The sequence below is a fragment of the Eublepharis macularius genome, chromosome 5 (assembly GCF_028583425.1).
Source record: "Eublepharis macularius isolate TG4126 chromosome 5, MPM_Emac_v1.0, whole genome shotgun sequence".
NCBI lineage: Eukaryota > Metazoa > Chordata > Lepidosauria > Squamata > Eublepharidae > Eublepharis > Eublepharis macularius.
This window is the reverse complement of record NC_072794.1, coordinates 175,336,497-175,361,774: the sequence shown is the minus strand read 5'-3', so window position 1 is coordinate 175,361,774 and position 25,278 is coordinate 175,336,497. Positions and strand designations below refer to the sequence as shown.

General features: G+C 47.9%; 1 protein-coding gene across 2 annotated transcripts; it reads left to right on the top strand.

Annotated features, from left to right (window-relative positions):
• The first annotated feature begins 18,132 nt into the window (after window positions 1-18,132).
• On the top strand, window positions 18,133-25,278 carry CIB3 (calcium and integrin binding family member 3). 2 transcript variants are annotated; one of them, XM_054981557.1, is made up of 6 exons: window positions 18,133-18,183; window positions 18,496-18,530; window positions 22,279-22,390; window positions 22,816-22,963; window positions 24,647-24,842; window positions 25,257-25,278. In XM_054981557.1, the coding sequence occupies exons 1-6, from the start codon at window positions 18,133-18,135 to the stop codon at window positions 25,276-25,278; spliced, it is 564 nt and encodes a 187-aa protein (XP_054837532.1). The 2 variants fall into 2 exon arrangements, with proteins under 2 accessions (XP_054837532.1, XP_054837533.1); XM_054981558.1 differs by lacking the exons at window positions 18,496-18,530; window positions 22,279-22,390.

Below are 25,278 nucleotides of genomic sequence, written 5' to 3'. Positions count from 1 at the left end.
CACAGGCTCGTTCTCATTCTCCACCGCTCCTCCTACTGCTTCCACTCAATAATATTTTGGAAATGGAAGGGACAGAATCCTATGTTTCCATTTCTTCTGTGGTGTTGTCACTTATCTTATGGTTTGTGAACAAAAAAATTCTTCTATTGGTAATCGCATTACAGGATAAAGAAGACGACTGCTGCTCTCAGAATGCAAAGAGGATTCATTCAGGAGATGCAGGAAATGCAACAGCAAAAAACCCAAATAGGGCCACCGGGGGGGGGGGGTGACCGTGAGGACAAAATTCCCAGAGCCCAAGTCAGCTTGAGGGCCCCTGAAACTGGAATAATCCTGCATTCGTCAAAGCATTTCACTTTTTTTACTTTTCCTGTCGTTCTCACTGCAGCCCCTAGGAGCACTGTAACGCAGCGGAGAGAGAGCAAAACAGCCGGGACCTCCGAATTGCCACACTTTTTAACCCTCCATGACTGCAACAGGGCTACAACGGGGCTGAGACAAACATGAGATGCTCCTAAACTCATCAACCAACCTGGTATACCTTCATTCATCTCTCCCCTTCTAATTCTGTGTTTGTCCCTCACCCCTACATTTTGCAGTCTCGTTATCCCTACTGTGGCTGGGGACATTTAATTGTAGATGTCATGTCTGAGCCCCATCCAGGCCAATGCTCATGCTAATACTGACCTGCTGTTCTGAATCAATGTTTCATGCTGTAACTCTGTGTCATATTGCCAATGCCATAACTGTTTCTTTCACAGGCTTCTGATAGGTGTTTTATCTAACGGACTGTAGGAACTTTCGGTGCTTCTGACCTTGTAGACAGCTCACTCCCATGCATGGCTTTGTCTCGACTTTGATCTTTTGCTTTTGCAGTGACTGTGCTTGATAGTGAGACGTTCTCACGAACTTGATGTGAGACGTTCTCACACAAGTTCGTGCCAAAAGTCCTGTTTTACCGATGGGAGGGAGGAAGGAGCAAACGTGTGTTAAGAGGAAGGATTTTTCCACATATCGCTATTCCTGTCAATCTTGCTCTTACTGCTCAGATGCTTACCTTGCTTCTGAGTAATCCTATGGACATATCTGTGGAAATGATTTGATTTCTGAATAAAACCATTTAACCAAGAGCCTGGATTTCTTGTTGCAATGGTACAGGGATCTATCTGCCATAGCCTGTCATGCATAGCCTGACAGCAGAACAGAAAACCTTTGTTCATACTATATTCAGACAAGGTCTCTGTGTGTATTTCCCAAGAATCTATCAGATTAGCAAAGGGGCAATTCCCACCCACCCCCATCCACTCTACATGCACGGTGATCTGTTTTAATGGTTATAAATGTGGAAAGATGAATTCCTTAGATCCAGTTTATATTGAAGTAAACGATATTCTAGTTTAAATATGTGACTATGTAACTTCTCTTTGTATGGGTTCTATGGGGCTTATGAAGCAAACTATCACACAAACTTAAGTTAAAAAAATTTAAACCATTTAACAATAAATCTCAACAGCATTTTTTTCAAAATTAAATCTTATAAAGTTAACAGAATATCAGAGTGCAATATATTATTATTGGTTTAGGACTGAAGTTTCTTAAGACTGCTGAAAAATTCAGGATAGTCATTTACCAGGTTTGGTTCTGACCCGTTGAGGCTGAGGAGACACTGCGCTGAACTGCTCCGGGTCTGCGAACGGTTCTTCCGCATGGGCTGCGCTCGATGTAAGAGACTCCTGGGGCCCAATTTCTGTCGTTCCTTCAATCACTGTCTCACTTGGAAGTAGAGTAACTTCCTTCTGTAATGAACTTGGCGTGAACTCGCCTGCTAAAGGGTTGAGATCTGAAAGAGGGATCGGTTCTCCTGAGCATTCTGCCTCGTCCTCTGTTGGGACTGCCCACGTCAGCCGTTTTCTGCCTAGTCCTTCACTCTCCTTCCAATTCAAATCAACTGGAGCCCGGGCTTCTGTCCTCTTCTTGGGGAATTACAGCCCAACAAAAATAATACAATCCATAGAATCACAGAGTTGGAAGGGTCCATACAGAGACCATCTAGTCCAACCCCCTGCCCAGTGCAGGATCAGCCTAAAGCATCTCTGACAAGTATTCATCCAGCCTCTTCTTGAAAACTGCCAGTGAGGGGGAGCTCACCACCTCCCTAGGCAGCTGATTCCACCTTTGAACCACTCTGACCCTGAAAAAGTTTTTCCTAATGTCCAGCCAGTACCTTTGTGCATGTCATTTAAGCCCGTTGCTTCGGGTCCTACCCTCTGCTGCCAACTGGAACAGCTCCTTGCCCTTCTCCAAATGACAGCTTTTCAAATATTTAAAGAGAGCAATCATGTCCCCCCTCAATCCCCTCTTCTCCAAACTAAACATTCCCAAGGCCCTCAGCCTTTCCTCGTAGGGCTCAGTCTCCAGACCCCTGATCATTCTTGTCGCTCCCCTCTGCACCCTCTCGATTTTGTCCACATCCTTTTTGAAGTGAGGCCTCCAGAACTGCACACAATACTCCAGGTGTGGCCTGACCAAGGCAGTATAGAGAGGGGCTATGACCTCCTGCGATTTTGACGCTATGGCCCCTTTGATACAACCCAGGATTGAATTAGCCTTTTTTGCCACTGCATCACACTGACTGCTCATATTCAGTTTACAGTCCACTCTTACCCCAAGATCCCTTTTACATATACTACTGCCCAGAAGTGGATCCCTCATCCAGTATCCCCATCCAGTATCCCCAATCCCAGTAACACCAACCACTCACAAAACACAAATACCACTTTTAGTCATATTGTCCACATATAACATCTGATTACCTTATTCAAGGTGATAAGAACGTATGAATTATTCAGAGGAGTTAGCCATGTTAGTCTGCAGTAGCAAAATAGTAAAGAGTCCAGTAGGACCTTAAAGACTAACGAACTTTATTATAGCATAAGCTTTTGAGAACCACAGCTCTCTTGGTCACATGCATGCATGCATATGGCGAAGAGAGCTGTGGCTCTCAAAAGCTTATGCTACAATAAAGCCAGTTAGTCTTTAAGGTGCTACTGGCCTATACTATTTGAATTAATATTCAGCTCTCCAGCAACCAGCTTCTTGCTCAGCTGCTTGGCTCTTGCTACTGATTCCGTCCTAAAGAGCTAAACAAATGACCTCAGAGGGGTTACAACAGCATCTCAGCAATGCTTCCTATAGACCTGCAGATTAAACCCCTGAACTATCATATTGCAGATGGGCTTAGAGCCAGAGCTCAGGAGGGGGGGCTATCCCTTTCGCACATCTGTACAGATTAAGAAAAAAATGGCACAGGCACATTGGGGGCGGATTAGGGGCCATAGGTGTTATTGACAGATGCATATTTAGAGGAGGGTGGGGCGTGCAAAAAGAGGCAGAGAGGGATGTAGAGGCAGGGGAGGGGAAAGAAAGGGCCACAGAGGGTATCAGCCACCCTTGGCCTTCCCTCTCTCAGAAAGTGCCACCACAAAGACCCTCCTATCTGGCTGCTTCCTCCTTCCTATGGCTACTGTAGTGCCACAGTGCCACAGAGGCAGACGGCGTTGTGGATGAGCAAGTGTTTCCATTTCTGTCACGAAAGAGCTAAACTATTCGTGTTATGCCAAGACCACGGCAATACAGCCCGGAAAACCCACAATGACCATCATTCTCCGGCCGTGAAAGCCTTCGACAATACATTTATTTGTGTTACTTACTTAATTAGTAAACTTATTTTGCATGTAACCACTAGGACTTCAAGTAAAGATTCCCGCCTTAGAAAGGGGAGTCTCTAAGCAAAATGAAGTAGAATTAGGATTTCCTATTGGGCAACCTGTTTAAGTGATGCTATATACTGACATTTTATTGCCCTTTGTTCAGTAGTCTTCAGTTGCTGTTTCTCTCTCTTTCAGTTACCTTTTTGGAAAAATGTAGTTATTAGTAATTTACTATTTTCTTCCAAAGTAACCCTATTTTTATCCTCTGTAAAAATACTTTACTAAGAGCTACACTGGAGTGTGTCAATTGTCATTACTTCCAATGCACAATCTCTGCATAATCTCTGCTAATTTCTTACAGATGAAACAGGGCAGTTCCTACAACAATTTATCTGAGACTGTCCAGCGCAGTGTATGCCAGCCGCATGGCTTTCCACAGCTGCCGTGGAAGCAAGACTGAAAAGGCAGGCCAGGACCTCACATAATGCCTCTGAAATGGGAAGTTCCTTTAGGACGCCATTACCCTTGACACAGCTGTTAAGCGGTTTTTAAGAAAAAGATGACGCCTCCATTCTCAAAACCAAGTCCTCTTTATTTTTATCACACTGTACTATGTTGTTCTATGACAAAGGAAGGACTTTGACCAAAGGAGGCGTGTTTGAGTAACTTGGTTACAGCAGGCACCAGAAAGAAACGTTGAAGGCCGTAGTTTCAGTGCCTCTTCTCTCGGCCTTGAATGTACCCTTTCTGGTTGATAACCAGAGGAGCAAAACAATTGTCACTTCTCACTATTTTGTTTATATGACCCGTTACTTTTCATGACTGACCTGTCACTTAAATGGATTATAAACTGTCAAAATTCCATTGCTACAAGACTGAAGAAATGGCTACTAAGTTTATAAAGCTTTAGTTTTCTTTGAATTAGCAAATTGGTTTATCATTCACCATCTCTCTTCTTTCTTTTAGTACAAAACTATGTGTAGAATCAATAGAAATGACAAGTGTGTATCTATATATATGAATATGGTTGTTTGTTCATTTGCAGGTGTTTGTTAACTTTGTTTATTGGATTTGGAAATTTAAAATAAAATATTTAAAAAAAAATTCCATTGCTTTCCACCTGTTTGCCTTTGCAAATTATTCTACTGCTGTGAACTATATTGTTTTCTTTACCATGTTCATGGGACAGTATAAATGTGAGTGGGAGCTTTGTTGGGCACGCACCCTTGTTCAGAGTGTGTGTCAGTTTATTTTGAGTGTCTCTCTCAATAAACTTTCCCTTCTTCAATTACCAGTTGTGGTCTACCTTGATAAATTCTAAGAGTCATAGTGTTAGCAGGGGACTCCAAAATTGGGAATTAAGGTGTTTCCCCCCCTCACACTGCCCTGACTTGGTCCACTCTTGTTCTGAAAGTTCCTCTCCCAACATGCATTGCGACACCTTGTGTCACTGACTACCATAGCTATTGTGCATCATGTAAGAAAAATGTCCTCTTGTGTGTCCCACACCAACTGCCATTCTCCCCCGCCCCCAAGTTCTGCGCTTATGGGGAGACAAAAACAGATCTCTAACCATTCAATGGGGTGCATTATTTTATAAATGTCTCATCTCCTCTTAGTCAGACCTTTTCCACACTGAAAGCCTCAAATGCTTTAGGTGATCCATCTCTCAAGCACACTCCCTCCCAGCAATCTGAGAGTACTGACCCAACTGCCACAACAACCCTGCAAGGCAGGTTAGTAGAGAGGTAACAACAACAGGGACAGTGTGCTTATACACCACGTTTCTGGGCGGATCAGTGCCACACTCATGGGGGTGAACAAAGTCAGTGCTATTATTTCCCCCTCCATACAGCTGGGGCTGAGTGGCTTACCCAAGGCCGCATGCAGAGTTCATGGCTGTAGTGGGAGTCAAACCAGAAGAGTGCTGGTTCAGAGCCCAGCCTCTCGACCACTATGCTACAGCAGCCCAAGATCACCCGCTAAGCTTCACAGCCAGGCGTACAGGGAACTCCAGCTGGGGAGCCAAGAAGACCCATCTCGAGTTCCCTGCAGCTACACAGCAGCTTTGTGGAGTGGCTGTTAAAAATAAGTTTGCAGAGCAGCTCACCAGCGAAACCAGGAAACCGGCTTTCCGCAGAAATTATTTTCAGGGGCCACAGGAAGGGTCAGCTGAGGAGCCCCTCCTTAACTTCACACCCTCTCTTGCAAACTGCAGCTACTGATCAAACTGGGAAGGGCCAACATGAACTGCTGTGGGCATCCCCCCCCCCTAACCCTAACCCTAACCCCCCCCCCAACACTGCTCAAGCATCCTATTAAAAACAAGCCAGAAGACCCCCTCCCCAATTCCAACACTGGCAGTTACTGAGACACCCACACAAGCATTTCTCCAGACACCAGCAGCCGCTACCCCTCACCTGGCTGCCATCCCCACCCCACCCTGAAACCCCACCCTAATCTACCCCATCTGCACACACCAACATACAGTACAGCAAACCCTCTCCCCTTTCTCCCACCCACTGTTGTTGGCCAAATTCACCTGACATTGCGGCAAAGAAGGGAAAGCCTAGAGCAGCTCGCCTGTGCAATGGGCTGTCCCTCCGTGGCAGTGCCTGGCCCCAGAGCTGCTGCTTCAAAAAAAAAGGGGGAAGCTCCATGAAGAAAGACCACCCAAGCCATTGCCCACAGACCCCCCTCCTCCCAGGCCTCATGAGCTTACAGAGGGAAATGAGCAAGCGGGCCACGGGCTTCGGCAGCTGCTAAAGTAAAATCATTCCTAGAGATCAAAGCTACTCTCAAGGAAGTGCAAAGGAAAGAGCAAACGATGCTACTGGCCCCAGCGCTTTGCACTTGTTCTCTTGCTCTCTTTCTAATCAAGGAGGGATCTAAAGGGAGAGGGAAGCAAGGAGCCGCCCAAGTCAGCTGCAGGGTTCACAGGGGGCTTTAGGGGCTCAGAAAAGCCTCAGCAGTGAAAAGGAAAACAAAAATGGGATGCAGGCCAAGTGCCAAACCCTTTACTTTAAAAGGGACTGCAAAAGTTGGTCTTCCTAAACAGCCTGTCTCCTCCAAGTCCCTCCATCCATTATACGGGAGAAGAAGGAAAAGAAATCCTCCGCTGGCAATGAGACAGAATTTGGTGTGTGTGTGTGTGTGTGTGTGTGTGTGTGTGTGTGTGGGAAACAGTGGACCACCCTCACCTTCAGCGGAGTCCAGGGGCCCTCAGGTACGGCTGCTCAAGTCACCAGGGCCACCATGAACAGAGTACCTGGGTCACAGAACTGGGGCCCATCTCCAGTGAGGGAACCTTCGGCACTTTCCTGCCCATTTTCCTTGTAAGCCTGCCAGCATTCTCCTTTGAGAAGTGCTCACCTGTGTCAGCCCACCTGACCGGCCCCCCCACCGGCTGGCTGGCTGGCTGGCAGTGGGAATGCCTCAGACCCCTCCCATTACTTCCTTCAATCCATCTGCTTCTACCCCCCCCCCCAACCAGGACAAGCCTTGCCCCAAAAGTCCAGTATGGAAAGGCAACCCCCCCCCCTCCAAACCCCCCCCCCACATTCCTGCTAGCTCTGCCTTGAGAACCACGCAGGAAGGTTCACTGCAAAGAATGAGCGGACACCTCGGGTAAGGGAAGGAGGAGTGGGGGGGGGGGCAGCCAGGAAAAACAAGAGACGGGGGCCCCCATTGCTATCTGCAAATACAGTGCCAATGGATACACCACTCTGGTGTTCAAAATGCTGCCCATCGACAGCAGACCACCATCTCCTGTCCACACAGACACGCAGCTCTTGCCCTCCACAATGCCTGGCAGACAGTGCCCACAGCCCTCCTTGCACCCAGACTCAATGTCCCACTAGACAAAATGGCTGCCCCAGCTGGGCCACCAACACAGGGATCCTCCAGTCCCCCGCCCCCGGATTAAACAGAAAGCAAGAGATAAAGAGAGTCTTGGTGCACCTGAAACACCGGGCGGGGGGGGAGGGGCTATGGCACCCAGAAGCTTTCAAGGAATACAAACTTTTCCCCACTAGATTTAAGTCGGGCCATCAGCTTCACTGCCCCAGTTCTTTCCCCAAATATTCAGCCCCAGTTCTTCCTACAGCAAACAGAAGTTCCTCCCATGCCGCCACGCCAACCCCACCCCCCACCCCCACCGGTAGCCAGCCCTAGTCTCCACTTGCCACCAAGAATATGCTGAGGAAAGACAGGGGCTGGGATGGCACTCCCCCCCCCCCCCGCCCAAGCATACGCAAGCACATCTCCAGGAATAGCTACCCCCATACCTAGATGCCATGGGACCCATTACCAAGAAGCACAACCCCACACGGGCTGAGCAAACTCACCCAACATTGCTGCAGAGAAGGGAAAGCCTGGAGGGAGATGCATTTGCAAAAGGCGGTCCTCCCACGGGCCTGAGGGCCTCCACTGTGCAGAGGGGGAGGGGACCCAACTAGCCCAGGGAAGCGGGCCCAGCTCAGCCCTGGCCCACTGGCTCCTCCCCAGGCCTCACCAGCTTGCAAAAGGAAAGGGGCAGCCACACCTTCCCAGCTCAACCCAGCAGGAGGTCCTGCAAAACCGAAAGCAACCCTGCTGGTGCAAAGACAGCTGCTCTTTGGCCCAGCAATCTGGGCTGCCCAACTGCTGGCTACAGGAGAGGGGGAGGCAGCCGAGGCTGCACCAATCAATGAGAGAGACCACTTTGAACTGGCCAATCAAGGACAAGCACTGGGTTTGGAAAAAAGCAAAGCAGCCAACAAACACAAGGAAGTCCTTTGGGGAGAGGTCCATTGCAAAAGTGTCACATTCTACAGCAAAGTGAGAGGAAATGAAAGTGTGTGTGTGTGGGGGGGGGCTTTCAGTAGCTGAGGAGACTGCCAAAAGGGGCCCAGAGAGTAAAGAAGCAAGGTTTCACCACAGCACCCCCATCCACGTGTCACAAGAACGTCCCTGCACCTTGCACAGTAATAAAAGCGTGGCCCTGATTCTCCAGGGGTGACTGGCAATTACAGCCACCAGGGAAGTCTGTTCGCTAAAGGCCTCGGAAGCAGCCTTTCCTAAACCACACAAACAGAAACGTGGCCCAGCAGTCGCGCCACTACCAAGCCCAGAGGGACAAGACATTCGAAGGCCCCATCCTGGCCACGTGATGGCCTCCGCAAGCCTTCTGTCAAGGCCCAGGCATTTAACTCAGGACTTTCATCTTTTCTTTGTGGGTTTGTGGCTTGGATTATCTATTTTGGCTGCTCAGTATCTGTTTTGTTTGTTGTTGAAGGCTTTGCCTGGTTCTTAATGGCTCATTTGAGTTGCAAGCCTTCCTTGCCCCATTTAAAGCCATTCCCTGGAAAGGGAATTCCCTTTCGTCTCCTGGAAAGGCAGGAGAGGCATTTTCTAAATAAATCTGAAGCCAAGGTGATTCCTCAGAGTTGTTCGGAGGGGAAAATTGGGGTGAGGGGAGTGAACAATACATCCCAGACCAATCTCCTTACAGGAATTGCAGGCTACAAACCTTAAATAACACTACTGGCCTACCTACCTCGTCAGGATTCTTGTACACCCACATCACTGCATTGGTAGAACTGTGGAATACAAACGTAACATAAAAACAAAAATTACCCTAAACAATGTGTAAATTACTGAGTGTTCAGAAGCATCATCTGTTGTCCAAAAACACACATATCGCGTTCTTGTGTTATGTTGTATGTTGTAATTAGAGACAGTCTGCTTAAAATTTGGGACTCTGTGAAAATAAGGATCCACCCACCGATATCACCAGTAATGTCCTCAACAGATGCCTGCTGTGATAAACATACGTGGAAAGCTAAGGATTTCACAACTCATAAAAATATGATAAACTCTCAAGGAAAAATAACAGCATGGCAATCAATCCATGAAGAAGGTACGAAGATGCAATGATTGGACTTTGAAAAGATAATCACTCAGCGGAAAGACCACACGTTGGGGCAAATTTATAAACTTCTACTTCAATATGACACAGAAACAGAACAAGTTAAAATGTTTATGTCAAAATGGATTCAGAATTTTGAAGAAGTGATAACATTCCAAAAGTGGGAAAATTTATGGATGGTATAAAATTTACTGCAAACCCAACATTAAGAGAAAACTGGTACAAGGTGTTTTATCGGTGGTATATAACTCCAAAAGATATAGTAAAAATGAATAAGAAATACAGTGGGTTATATTGGAAGCGTAAAGAAGTAGAAGGCACCTTTTATCACATTTGGCGGACATACAAAAAACAAAAAAAAAATTGGAAAGAAATTAATGTGGAGGGTTTTTTTTTAAGTGTGTGTTTTTTTTTGTAGTATGCCTCATGTCTCTGCAAGAAAGGCAGCCTATAAAGTAGATATGCTACATATGAGCAGCAAATAAGTACTACCAGGGCTTTTTTTCTGGGAAAAGAGGTGGTGGAACTCAGTGGGTTGCCCTCGGAGAAAATGGTCACGTAGCTGGTGGCCCCGCCCCCTGATCTCCAGACAGAGGGGGGTTGAGATTGCTCTCCGCACTGCTCGGCGGCTTAGGAAGCAACTTTCACAAAATTTTAAGAAATAACTTTTTTTTCTTTTAAACTTTTTAAGAATTCATAAAATACAACTTTTTAAAAAAAATAACTCTTTAAGTGCAACAATACAAAAAAACTACAAATCAACAATGTCCTTGAAAAGGCGAACAGTTCAACATCCAAGAAGTGATGAGTCGTCTCTCATCCATCTGAAGGAGCTGCACCCCAGGCTTCCGTCTTCTTGTTGGGAATTATAGCCCTGCAAAAATAATACAATCCCAGTAACACCAACCAAACACAATACACAAACACCACTTTAAATCATATTTTACATACAACGTTTGATTACCTTATTCAAGGTGATAAGAGCTTATAATTTATTAAGCTCCCCAGCAAACAGCCTCCTCCTCAGCAGCCTGCCTCTAGCGTCTGACTCCACCCCACTGGGCTAAACCAATTAACCTCACAGGGGTTACACAAGCAGCTGTGGCGAACTGGTAAGGGGTGGTGAGGTGAGCTGCCCGCACCATGGAAGAGCTCTGGAGGGGTGAGGGTGCGCCCGTGCAGCCTGCCTCCCTGGTCCTTCACTGGAGCTGTCCACACTGCCAATGCCAGCTCACAGGCAGCACACCTCATTGCTCGTCTCCCAGCGCCTCCCCACACCCATGGTTTGGGCTGCTTGCCTCCCCCGCCACTTACCTCTTTGCTGCTGCCACCCATGCTGCTGCCATCAGCTCAGCTCCCAGCAGTATTATGGGCAAGTGCAGCAAAGAGGTAAGGGGCAGTGAGGTGAGCAGTCTCAACCACGGGAGTGCTATGGGGTGGGCACGCCCCTGTGCAATGACATCACAGAATTGAAATCATCATGCAGGGCGTGGAGTGTGTGTGCGCTTTGCACATCTGCACAGGGACAGGGGCACTACCTCCTGCCCCAGGCACCCCTAACCCACGCTACGCCACTCCGTACATATATCCTATAACATAATTCAGTAAGCGTGTTTCCAACGACTCACTGACGCAGGCACAGTCAAGGTGAGCCTCTGCAGCCTCAGAAGGGCCCGCAGGTCAGCTCCGCCCTCACCAGCCCTGATTGGGACAGGGCTCTGGAGTGCTGTGGCCAAGTCTACTCACCATGTTGTTAAAAGGCAAGTAGACCTGGCCTCCTGACCCATGGAAGCCAGGACGACCAGCAGAGCCCAGGTGTTCTTGCCATAGTTTTACAAGAGGAGTAGACCAGGCCTTTGGATCTGTGGAGACCAGGTCTACTCACCATGGTTTTGCAAAGTGAAGACTTGGCCTCTAGACCTGAAGAGCCCAGATCTATCTGCCATAGAGTTGCAGGGCAGGTAGACCTGGCCTCCATCTTCTCAGAGGCCAGGTAGATGGAGGGGGGAGGGGGAACACACCTCCCAGGGCACACTCCCTGATGGCACAGCACACTCCTACATGCCATAGTAGGACAATTTCAGCCCAAAGTGGGCCCAATTCCACCCACTGTGGAATTCACAGGAGCACTCCCAGCCCCTTTCCACCCCTCCCAGCAGCGCTCCCAGGCGCTGCAGCTGCCAGAATTGGCCCAGATTCAGCCCGGAGTACAGCGCAGGAAAGCTCAAGGGCGCTTTCTGCCCTCTCAGGCTGTGCTCCTGGGCTCCGCAGCCACCTGATTCCGCCCAAATGGGAGCCACATCAGGCAGCTGTGGGACGCAGGAGTGCTCCAGGGCCATTTCCGCCTCCTTGGCACCGCTCATGGGTTCCACAGCTGCTCAGTTTGGCCCGAGGAGGCAGCAGGACAAATGGGACCACCTTCCAGTCCTTCCCCACTGCGATCTGCTGGCACTGTTGTCCTTCCCCAGCACAGATGGGGGCGCTGGGGAGGGGGCAATGCCAGTCCCGGCTGCCCTGCCCTTTCTAGAGCCCCTTGTATTTCCCCCCAACAACGGGCTTTGTTACTAGTACATATATACTTACATAAGGCCTTTAAAATGCCCTTCTCGTACCTCCAGGCTTTTTTGGAATGGATTCAACACCACCAGGAACTGAGGCACAGTGGCAGAGGCCGCGGCTGCCCATTCCCCATCCATAGTTGCTGTGAGGCAGAGTTGAGAAAGGTGTTCATTGGTGGAAGGGGAAGAGGCGAATTACACAAGGAGGAGCTAAGCTACAAGAGACGAATTACACAAGGAGGAGCGCATGAGCAATGTTATCCGGGAAGCTGAGTTTTAAAAGAGATCGGAAGGCTTTGTCAATTTTCCCTTTCTACAGAGCCAGGGAGATGCTGCTCAGAGGGTTTGTTAATTTCCTCTTTGCCTCCAGAAGGCTCTGTCAGTTTCACCTCCCCTTCTAAGAGGTGAAGAGGAAATAAACAAACCTTCTGAGCAGCCATCTGTAGAGAGGAGAAATTGACAGAGTCTTCCAATCTCCTTTAAAACTCAGCTTCCCAGCTAACATTGCGGCTCCCTTCACGTGCTCCTCCTTGTGTAATTCATCTCTTGTAGCTTAGCGCTTTGCCCACATGAGGCAGCACAGTGGCGTATGCCAGCATGAGGAGTAATGCCTACCTCTGACCCTCCTGTTGCCGTAGCAACAGATGGCCTGCATAGTCCCAGAGAGCCAGCATGATTTCATAGGAGGGCGGAGGGAAGTGGCTAGGCTGGCCCAGGGCGACCTGGATCTATGGCTTTGTTGGAAAGCTGCCTTTTTGGCCTTCCACTCAGCATGCACGTGGGCCTTTGCCCACTCTAGGCTACACAGCAAGGGCCTGTTGCATGCCTTTCCACAGCCCCTTGCTGAGCTGGGTTGTGCTGGACATGAGCAGTGGCAGGTTACAGGTCCCCACTGCCCACAGGACGACCTACAGTGCACACTGAACACATGGGCTCTGGCCTGTGCACATGGGCCATCCCTTCCCACTGTCTTTGTGGACTTGTCCCATGATGTCACCATGTGGTCTGCCCATAGGGCAGTAGCCCAATGCTCTGGCCACATCGTGGCAAAAATGGGGGCACAGCATCAAGGCAGTGCCACGTCAGTGTCCTTGCCACAACAGGGTGTTCTCAGACCCTGTGGTGGTCACCAGGCCCTCTGCTGTCCATGTTTGCTGCACAACATGGCCATCCGGCAACCGTTCCCATGGCCTCTGACGGTGTTCCCAGGGACCCAGGCAACAAGCCGCTGGAGGCAGCCCAGAACGTCAGAAGCTGCGCTGCACACGAGCAAGTACTGGGATGCCGCTAGAGGCAGGGCTGCTGGCCCACATGCTGCCTTACAGGCCACCAGCAGCACTATGAGAAAGCGTGGGATCCAGAGACACGCCCCCCCCTTGCCAGCGCAGCCACCCACCCCCTCAGACCACCGAGAGGCCCATTCCCCATGCATGTTGCATGTAGCAGCCAATTCAGAGGGCCAGTCGGGACCGCAGTGTAGGGTTCGGGTGCTGAGGTATCAAGGGGCTTTGCAATGTGAGGCCCCTGAACAAACCCGGAGCCCGGTGGTGCCTGCAGGACCAGCCCCAGCCATCCCAGAATAAGCAGCCCTGTGTGAGAGGCTGTGTGAAGGGCTGGCCATGGGGCAATCGCGGATGGGGGAGGAGGTGGGGCGGGGAAGGCATGGAGCCAGTCTCACCCAGCCATACACAAGCAGGCAGGTTCAGAGCTCCAGAACGTCCCAGACTGTACTGAACCGCAAATCATAGAGGTACACGTTGAACTGTGTTGACACCTCCTCCAGAAATTATGGCTCCTGTGCCTTTGCGAGTCGCTCCAGGGGAGACTGGTGGAGCTGTCCTTAGAATGGCATACTTCTGAGTGAGGCTTTCTCTGCAGTCAACAAGCTGGCCAAGACAGGGTGCTCCAGGGAGCAGGCAGTATGGTGACTGAGCAGAGTGGCAAGTGCAGCAATGGTCATGTTGCATCACTGCCTGCACAGATACAGAACAGAGACCGGCCGTGATGGCAAACAGCACAGGCAACATGCAGGCCCCAGCCACATCTGGGGTGCCCTGCCAGGGCCTGTGGCCCACCTCCATGTGTGGGCATTGGCCAGGGAGCCCCACTGAGGTGGCGGCCGTGGTCATCCCATGGCCACCCAGCCGCTGAGGATGTGCTCCACTCCTGCGCCCGATGGATCCAGAGCTGCCACTGCTGCTGCATAGGACTCTGTGGCCCACCTCGCACAAGGCCCAATGCTGTGCGAGGTGGTAAAGAGTTGCCACCTCGCACAGCATTGGACCGAATGCTAAAGAGTTGGCCTTGGTGCAATGACATCACTTCCAGAGTAACTGGAAGCAACATCGTCATATGCAGTGTGGGAACACACACAGAGGAAAGTGAGTATCAGTCCCCACCCCCCACACACACACACCCAACCTCCAGAGGGGTGCTTGGGCAGCCTGGCAAGCCTCTGTGCACCCCATCTACTGAATTACGGGGTGTCCTGGCCGGGCTTATGCAGCACCAAGGGGCAGTGGTTTGGCCCTGGGGAGGGGGCTTGGTCACTGCTGGAGCAGGAGGTGATTGGTTGTGCCCATCATTGGCATCCTGTGCTCCTCTGGGGCTTTTGTGCAGAGCCGCAGCTGTAGAGTTGGATCTTCGATTTTTGCTCTGCGTGGGCACCTGCGAGTCCACGGTCTTTTTTGATGACATAACCTTCCACCACTCCTGGGGTCATTCATGGCTGGAGTGGCTTAGGGAGCCAACTAACTCTGGGTATGCCCTTGGATCCAGCCCTTCCCACACCACCATGGGATCTTTCACCGGTCTCCCACCAGCAGTTGGCCATTGTAGGACTGAGCATCGTGGCCACCAGCACCAGCATGGTGGTGCCAGCGTGCTGCCCCGGCACAACAACTCTTTATGCCAGTGTTTTTGAGAGATGTGGCACTGTAGCAGCTAGCTAGCTTCCGGAGCCCTTTCAGCCCCCCCAAGAATGATTACTCTGCAAATATCTAACCTTCTCTTTAATATTTTTAAACATTTAGCAATCTTAAGTTTCCACTCCACATCACTATCTTCTAGAGGAAACACATTGGTGCCCAAATATATCAATTTAAACTGAATAAAGTTTTGAACTTAATAATAATCATCAATACTTCAATTATAAAACCTAGTTGCAGAATATCTGCAATAATCCAACTGTCCACCAGAGGACACTGTAAACCTAAGTAGAAGAAAAACACTTGAAATTACCGGGATTAGGGTTATTTTATTTAGAGTTGCTTATTATCAAGGTTAATGTACCAAACTTTTAACAAAAAAATATATCCAATACAATTAAGGACTATTTCTGAATGCTTAAATCAAATGGACTAACTTAACATATTGCCCATCTAAGATAACGTATATTTCTATGACAAAGCCATTAAAGTAGCAGATATTTATATGAAGAATTTCCAAGAGCTTACTATCTTTTATTGTTTTTTCAATAATATCTATAAATTATAGACAATTTGGGTTGTCGTCATAAATTGCATAAAAATAAAACTGAAGCAACTTTCCCCCTCCTCTTAACCATACCCCCTCCTAACTCCCCCTACCCTTCCAACCAGCCCCCAACAACAAACAAAACAGAACTTCTAATACCTCCTGATAGAGGTATCCCACCTCTCTCTGGTCAATAAGACCAGATTTTTGAATCTGGTGCATAGCCAGTATCACTGCAGGATGCTTATATTACTGTCGTTCCAAAGCAAGGCAAAGACCACACTCAATGTGCAAATTTTCGATCTATTTCTTTGGTAAATGTGGACACTAAGATATTAACTGCCATCCCTGTTAACAGACTGCAAAAGGTTATTAGAACCTTGGTGCATGTAGACCAGGTAGGATTTATACAAAGCCGGCAATGATCTGATAACCTGAGACTAGTCGCTGATCTGGTTGCATTAAATAGAAAGAGATCTGATCAAATTGCTATTTGTTTACTTGACACTGAAAAAGCATTTGACAAAATATATTGGAAATTTATTTTCTCTACATTGATTAAATTTGGTTTCCCTCATGAGTTCTTGGAATGGATTAGAATTCTGTACTTATCCCCTAAATCTAGGGTACTGAGACCACTGGTATTTTTTCTGTACCATTTCTTCCTGAAAGAGGTACTAGGTGAGTAGCCAGAATCCTGTCAATATCCATAAATGTAACTAGGTCAAAATGATCATTAAACAGGCCAGCCAGCGTGTTAAGCGTTTCTTCTGCTCCTTGGCTTTAGATTCTGAGGAAATACCAATCTCTGAACTGAGCTTGGGACCTGAGTGCCTCTAAGTCTTCACAGAACCACACCGAGCCCTCCTTTCACCCCCTGAGGCGCAAGAATCACAGCCACTCAGTGTGTGGAATGGCAGGTTCTAAGGCATTTCTTTGCCTTACAGTTTAGACGTACTCCTTTGCTGAGTTTTCAAAGAATTCGGGTGGCGCAGGCGAAGGTCCTTTGCTGCTCTCCTTCAGTTTGTAGAAGTGCAGACGGTTTCCACTCTCTCTCCTTCTGTCTCTCTCAGTCATCAAATCATTCTGCTAACCCTTGGGCAGCACCAGAGTAAACTGTTCTGACATGATTGTTTTTCTATATTGTCTACTTTCACAGCGTGAGGAAAAACTTTAAATTGCGTTTTAGCTCTCCCCTTATTTTTGAGCTCATCTACTTTCTCTCTCCCATCTCTTTCTAAAGAGGACTTCTGCATTCCCAGCACCTGCTTTCTCCACTGCCTCTGCACAAGCCCTTTCCGTTTCCACTCCAGGCGCTGCCATATCCCACCAGGAGATTTCAGATTAGAACTTCAGCTTCCAAGTGTGCTGATGGATGCTGTGGTTGGGGGAGTGAATCTGTGCCATCGTTGCCTGTGGATACTACTTGGGGATCAGCAAGCTCTTGTGCATCTTTTACCGCCTGTTACATTTTTGAGGAAATCTTTGTGGTGCCCAGATTCTTTTCCAAAGACGTAGGTTTTTGATGATGGCATCTGAAAAACTAGATGTTTTTTCAAACCAGGTTGAAAAAACGTTAGTCAACAGTTGTCCTGTTGGGAGGTATCCCGGGACGTGGAGATTTACATGGCCCTCATGATGGGAACATCACAAAAACTCCGGTGGCAGACTGTAAAGGTGCAGGTGAAACTGTCTGAGGAAGGCCCTGAAAAATGATTTCCAGTAAAAATATCATTGTGATCTACTAAATATTCCATAACCTGTTCAAGATGCATGGAGGAGTTAAAGAAAGGAAGGTGTGTGCTGTTCCGTGTCAATATGTTGCCTCTTAGGGGGTCCTTGGTTCATTTCTTCTCTAGTGAGGCCTGAGCAGTCAGAGGAGAGCTCCTGCCAGCCGCGGAAGGGGAGATGATGTCCAAGAGGTAAGAGGCAGCCACTTTGCAATGTTTTAACTTTTAAAGCTACATGATCCAATATAATCATGGGAAAATTGTACCCACTTCACCATTCCCACATGTCAGGGAATAAATGCTGTGGCTGCTGCCCCAGCAGGTACAGTAAGCTTAAGGAGGGGTGGCATGTGGATGGGTGGGAAAGGCAGATAGTGGAAACCGCCTTATTTCATTAAGAAGACCAATGGGGGGGGATGCCAATTAGGAAACAGGAAATCTTCTAGGAGGAGGAGGAGGCCACAGCAGCGGGCAGGAGTCTTTGGGCAATGTGCACGCACAGACTGAAACTCAGGAGTAACCTGAACCTCTCTGGGGTGAAGCTGGACCTGCCCTTGTGCCTCCGCTGCACTCAGGATCTAATGAAATGCTTCTATTATAATCCTCAGATCCATGGCGCAGTGAAAGCTGACACCTGATCCTCTCTGGTCTCAGCAAGCCGTTGCCAGAACTTTTCATAATCTCAATATGCATCCCCCGTAGCCAGTCACCCTCAGGGGAAGGAGCCATGGGATAAGCACCGGGGCTCAGGAATGGGTAACAAGCAGACCATCTTCACGCTGGAGCAACTGGACGCCTACCAGGTAAGAGCACTTCTGCGCCCAGTGACACTAAAAACTTCTTCTGCTTACACGTTCTGCATACAGATATGTACTTCTAATGCAAGCCAGGCGGCGAGAAAGGCAGAGAGAGGGGCAGAGGGGGAGAATGCCTTTTAAAGCTGATTGGGAACAACTCCAGACAGCAGCAGGACACAGAGAAACAGAAGGCTTAAGAGCTCTCCAAGGTCCTTAAGAGAAGAAAAGGAGTTCAAAATGGTAACAACTGGAACAGAAATTCCTCTGGAGTATGGGCCTTGCCCACCAATATCTGACTTGAGATTTCTTCTGTTTCAGGATGCAACATTTTTCACCAAGAAAGAAATTCTGAGGTGAGGCAATTTGTCAATAAAAACCTATAAAATCAAGACGCCTAGAACAAGAACGTCTGTTTTGAAAATTAACTAGAATATTTACACCCCTCCTTTTCTGTTGGCTCAAGAATTAAAAATGACTGGGTGAAAGTCTTTTTCTTTCTCCACTGAAGGAAAGGAATTTGGCCCTGGCCTTCCATAGGCACCAAAGACATACCTGGGACCCAGGCACCCTTCTTCGCCTGGCATTGGGCTGACTCTGGCCACTGCTTTGGGTTGCTGAAGAGGCCAACGTTTCAGAGGTCTATAAAGGAGGTGACAGTGTTCACACACCTGTGCCAGACACCGGGAACAACCGAAGCCACTGCCCCCCCACCCCCAAATGTGCATCTTAAACAGCCCGGGGGGGGGACCTCCGCCCCACTTTAGAATTGGTTGTTTGTGTTGGAGACTTGTTTTTTTAATATCTTGATTTTTAAAAAACAATCGCTATTACAGGTGGTCAAAAGTGGGTTATTCAGAAGAAGGGAGATGAAAAAGTGTTTGAAATACTTTTTCCGTTATAGAAAAGAGTCCAGTAGCACCTTTAAGACTAACCAACTTTACTATTGGATAAGCTTTCAAGAATCACAGTTCTCTTCATCAGATGCATCTGATGATAAAGTTGGTACGTCTTACAGGTGCTACTGGACTCTTTACCATGTGCTACGACGCCTCCTTTGGCCTTTCCGCTTTGACTCTGGCTGTCCTGCTTTTTTACTGTCAGTGCATCTGATGAAGAGAGCTGTGGTTCTCGAAAGCTTATGCTACAGTAAAGGGGGGTAGTCTTAAAGGTGCTACTGGACTCTTTTCTATTTTGCTACTACAGACTAACACGGCTAACTCCCCTGGATCTTTTTCCCTTACGAAAGGCAAAACCAAGGACATCACATTCCTGTGGTCCTCCCTCCCTCCCTCCTCCTGAGGAATTTGTGGTTCTATGGGGTTGAGTCGTGCCCACTCGGGAAGAGCCAAGAGCCACGGAGCAGGAAAATCCCTCCAGATTCTCCCCCTCTTAGCCACTTCTGAGCTGCTGCTTGATGCATAAAGGGGGCAAAACTTAAGTATAGGTGCATTTTCATGGCTGGAATTGAGTCCAAGCCCATAATTATACCATGAATAAGACATCTATTATTGATAAGGAATCCTTTTGAAACTTCTGCCTCTTTGTTTCCTCCCACTTTCACTGATGACAGCTAGGAACAGCCGTTGGATCTGCTAGAAAGGCAAGCAGATACTGTGTGTGTGTGTGTGTGTGTGTGTGTGTGTGCGCTCTTGTGCATGTGCACACAACACACATGGCCTAGCCCAAAATCCCACCCTGCCCCGATTGTTTTCTGTATAAAGCTACCCCTTCAGGTCTCTTAAAGCTAGCAGGGCTGGGAGGCAGATGGGTAGCTAAATCCTACATAGTCCCATATGCAGCGCTTTTTTTTCTGGGAAAACAGGTGGTAGAACTCAGTGGGTTGCCAGCAACTCTTGGTGGGAGGTGGTGCCCCTGGTACCAAATGTGCACGTGCAAAGTGCACATGTGCTCCCAGGGCCAATGACATCACTTTGGGTCAGCTGGAACGGGGGAGGGGGGAGTTTTAAAAAGTTTAAATCGCCCTCAGTGAAAATTGTCACATGGCTGGTGGCCCTGCCCCCTGATCTCCAGACAGAAGGGAGTTTAGATTGCCCTCCGCACTGCTGAGTGGCACAGAGGGCAATCTAAACTCCCCTCTGTCTGGAGATCAGGGGGTGGGGCCACCAGCCATGTGACCATTTTCTTTTTTCCTTTTTCTTGATTTCAATAAGAATAAATACATATACAGATAGACATCACATCAGGGGACATCAGGGGATGTGACCATTTTCAAGAGGTTCCGGAATTCCGTTCCACCCCATTCCAGCTGAAAAAAAGCCCTGCCCATATGACTGAAGTGAACACTGTCCTCAGCTGGTAGGATCTTACAGAGAAGGACGAGTTTATTAGCTACACACCCAGAGTGAGAGGGAGCAAGAGGGGTGTGTGTGTGTGTGTGTGTGTGTGTGTGTGTGTGTGTGTGTGTGAGAGAGAGAGAGAGAGAGAGAGAGAGAGAGAGAGAGAGAGAGAGAGAGAGAGAGAGAGAGAGAGAGAGAGAGAGAGGCAGCGCATTTCAGGAATCCTGTGTCCTTTGCCCCATCCAGAGCTCACATAAAATGTTCGATTGATACAACTTGCCAGCATCTCTGCTGCAATTCTACCACTGAGTGATCCTCTCATTGCCACTCGCTATGCCCTTCTCATCTTCTCTGAAAATGCAGGTGTAAAATTTCCAGAGATTTTGAAGCCACAGAGAAATACCAGTTGGGGTAGAGAAGACAGAAACATTGGAATATATGCAATGCTTACTTTCCCAGTCAAATCTGAACTTCTTCTACTGATTTAACAACAAAAGCACAACATCTATAACTTACCTGTTACCATAAAAATTTACTCTTTGGCATTTTTATGGAATTTAAAAGTATAATCATCTTCATTTGCTATAAGTAAAACTGCAAGTATGCCCAGTTCTTGAAAGAGAGTTGCAAACTGATGAACCCTATGCTACTATTGCCTATGTATTTTAATTTTTGCCATCTCAGAGGCATGAAAAAAATGAAAGTAGAAGTTAGCAAACACTCTGTAGGCAACAAAAGACAGTATTATTCGTAAGAAACTCACACAGAGTTTTCACATATGAGTCTCTCAACATGAGACGTCTTACGTGGGGATGCTCAAGTGTAAGATGTTGCAATGTTAGCCAGGAAGCGTAGTTTAAAAAGACAGAGCCGGGGGAGATTGCTCTTCAGAGGTTTGTTAATTTCATCTTTGCCTTCCCAAAGGATCTGCCAATTTTGCCTCCCCGAAGGTGAAATTAACAAACCCTCTAAGCAGCAATCTCCCCTGGTTCTGTCTTTTAAAACTATGCTTCCCAGCTAACATTGCATCTTCCTACACTTGAGCGACCCCGTGTAAGACGTCTCATGTAGAGAGACTCATATTCACAACAGAAAAGCTAGGAGCAATCTGGATATTAAGTTCAACTTTATAACAGTGAAAATTACTACCTAATGCTAAACATTGCCTTATATTTTTTTTAAAAACCACGCTGTACATTTTGAATAAAATTGTCTGCCTTTTTATTAATTCCAAAAAAGTGGAGGGGATCCGGGGGGGGGGGCGGTTTGGCTGTTCCATAAAATTTCCTAACTTTTCCATTGGAAAATAATGAAGATGTCTTGACGACTTTTTATGGCTATTCGTTTTGAATGTGAAAATCCTTAATAAGCATTTCTCTCATTCTGAAAGAGAAAGTATTTCACAGGAGTTTCATTTTTCCCCCTCAGTGCTCCCCAAAAGTTTACCAATTTGAAATATTGTAAAAAGTCCTAGAAGAAAAATGCCCTTTTCCCTGGTCCTTCATAAAACATTCTAGGAATCTTTAATGGCCCACAGTGTTTGGCTATCAAGTTAGGTTAGCGAAAGGCCAACTCAAGGGCTAGTCTGGACTTTCTTGGCAGTGCCATTCTTCTGGGTTGGATGGGACTGCTCCAGGAAAGACTTCGGTTTGCTTGTTATTTGACAAAATCCAATCAAAATCTTGGACTGGACACTGCCTGACACTCAGCAATGTCTGGATGCAGCTAACCAACGTGAACGAGGCCTCCAAGCTCTGCCAGTGGGAAAGCCAGGTGATGGACAATTCTTTTCCTTTGCTTACAGATTGTTTTACAGGTACCGTGATTTGGCCCCCCAACTGGTCCCACTTGACTACACAAAAAAACCCAACGTGAAGCTCCCCTATGAACTCATTGGCAGCATGCCTGAGCTGAAGGTACTTGCCAGTAAGAGAGTTAAGGGGAAAGCAAAGTGAGGGGGGGGGGGACCGTGCTAGAAGGGATTTAACCTGATGGACATTTGGCTCCCCCTCCAGCTGTACAAACAGACACAACACAACAAGCATGGGGCCATTCTCATTAGCTCCAAGTGGAATTAACAGCAGAAAAATTATTTCTGCCTGTGGAAGTAGAAAACAGCTAACACAGTAACTGTTTACACAGCTAGCCAGACAAGTATTCCCCCAGAACTATTTTCTTACCTAAAGGGAAGGTGGGAGAGATTAACTGGCAGCCCGAGAATAAGAGAGCTTATTTTGATTGCCACGGAAGATGCTTTCCAGACAGGCACACCAGGCCCCAGAGGGATGCCCTGAGATGGAGACAAAGAGGCTTCCAGCTCCCACATTGCCTCTCTCCTCAGGACAATCCCTTCCGACAACGGATCGCGGAGGTGTTCTCTGAGGACGGCGAGGGCAACATGACCTTGGACGATTTCCTGGACATGTTCTCAGTGATGAGTGAAATGGCTCCTCGCGATCTCAAGGCTTACTACGCCTTCAAAATATATGGTGAGTGGGCCTGGGACACCTTCGGGCTAGCATGGAGTGCCGCCTGCCAAGAAGAGCTGCAGGCTGCGAGACTCTGTGGAGGTGCCATAGAAATATCCTAAATAACTAAACAGAGGCGGTGTGTCATCTTCTCCAGCTGGCAGAGCCCCTAAAAAGACTTCACCTGCAGTGATGCAAAATGTGTCACTTACCTGGAACGTCTGGGAGGCTGATACCCCATTTTGCTAGTGGTCACTTCAGCGACTAGGCAAGGACAGCAGAGGCAGGAAGTCCAGGGGTGATACGGGGGCTGTGCCAAAAGTGGTGGGTCCTTGGAGGAAAGGGGCCAGCAGAGACCATCTATCTGCCTGCCCTGACAGCGGTTCCATGTAGCAACTGTTGGGGCACCTTCTCTAGGCACAGAGAGAGAGACATCAAGCAAGTACAGCTATTACACAGATAGCCGCTCAAGGAGCACGGTCTGTTAGGAAGCCACAGAACCAGCCTGCTCTGAGAAGAGCAAAAACGTTCCTGGCAATGAGAAATTCTGACTTTGTAGGTCTGCTCCTGCGGCTCATCCCCCACCAGGGAGAGGGTGACTCTCACAGCTAGCCCTGCCAGAAACACACTATTTGAGTCTCTGCAAGAAAGGCTGGTTGTACACCAAAGGTACAAATAGCCACAGTCCCATAAGAAGGCAGGGCAGGAAAGGCCCAAATGTGTGCAAAATTACCATGCATGCTTTACAAGAGCGCCAGCGTTCCCAACATCCCTGCTCGAGCCCCCAGGTCTGGTTCTGCTCTTTCCCACTCAAGAGGAAAGGAGACAATCTGAGGTCATAGATCCAGAGGAGTTAGCCGTGTTAGTCTGCAGTAGCAAAATAGAAAAGAGTCCAGTAGCACCTTAAAGACTAACCAACTTTACTGTAGCATAAGCTTTTGAGAACCACAGTTCTCTTTGTCAGATGCATCTGTAGTTCTCGAAAGCGTATGCTACAGTAAAGTTGGTTAGTCTTAGAGGTGCTACTGGACTCTTTTCTAATCTGAGGTCAGTCAGGCTTGGCCTCACAGCGGGGGAGCAAAGGAGAGGAACAGTCCACGGATGAAGCAGCATTTGGCAAGCTCTCCTTTTCAAAAAGAAAAAAGGCCAAAGAATAGGGGATATATATAAGTAATAACTAGCAAAGGTCCCCTATAACAAATTTAAACTATACATTGGTCTCAACAAGTTCTTTTTAGATTCAAAGTGCAAAGTGTACAAACATTACATCCACAACAATTAATTGCAATTCATTACTACTAATACAATAATATTACAATAACATTTCACAAGCTCACAGATGTGTGTGAACCATCAGCGCCGTCTGATATAATTTAGAGCAATAAGTACAGAGTCAATGCCCCACTGTAAACATAAGCACTAAAGTGCAAGAGGTGCTGTGCAAATAGCCAAAAACAAAAGCCAAGGCTTCTGTCCGTGCTGTCTACAAATGATGTTCCTGCCCTACGGACAATCGGCCGCCTCCGTTCCGCACATGATGCTCTCACGCCGTGCTTCCTCAGGGGCAAAATCCAATTAGTACAGGTTACAATCAATTATGCCACTGCATTACTCCATTGCATTCCTCCACTTCAGCTCCACCAATTCATTGAGGTCAACGTTATAGGGGACCTTTGCTAGTTATTAAGCTCTCCTTTTCAACAGACTTTAACAATGATGACTACATATGCAAGTCTGACTTGGAGAAGACAGTCAACAAGCTGACCCGCAAGGAGCTGACCCCAGAGGAGGTGTGCCTGGTGTGCAACAAGGTGATCGACGAGGCAGACATGGACAATGACGGGAAGTTGTCCCTGGAAGATTTCCAGCATATGATTGTGCGAGCCCCCGACTTCCTCAGGTAACAGAAGCCGTCCTGGCCTTGGCCCCAGGCTGCCCCACCTCTCTGGCTCTTTTTAAAAACAGACATACGATGAAGCCAGACTGAGAATGCCCCCAGCTCAGCTAGTAATGGGACGTGGGTCTGGCAAGGAGCATTAGGAAACATGGAAGATAGTGAACCCCCACCCCCACCCCGAGCACAGCCTCTGCGCCCTTTCCATCTCAGCACTCGCAGCACGCTCAGATGTCCAGCCAGGACAAGGACAGTCTGCCTAAGCTGAGGCTTGTGTCTGACTTGCTTCGAATAACATTTGGGTTCAGCTTCCAGATTTTTTCTTTTTAAAGTCGTCATTTGCCTTCTCACACTCCTCTTACTAATTACTTTCCAGGTAATGGGACTCAGGTGCTCAACTTTTGTGATTTTCTTTAACAGCACTTTCCATATTAGAATCTGA

Bases quoted from the DNA above. Each gene is read 5' to 3' on its own strand.
- CIB3 (XM_054981557.1), top strand. From the start codon at position 18,133: ATGGGTAACAAGCAGACCATCTTCACGCTGGAGCAACTGGACGCCTAC. The intron at 18,184-18,495 runs GTAAGAGCACTT...CTTCTGTTTCAG, and splicing joins AGCAACTGGACGCCTACCAG to GATGCAACATTTTTCACCAA. The intron at 22,964-24,646 runs GTGAGTGGGCCT...CCTTTTCAACAG, and splicing joins CTACGCCTTCAAAATATATG to ACTTTAACAATGATGACTAC.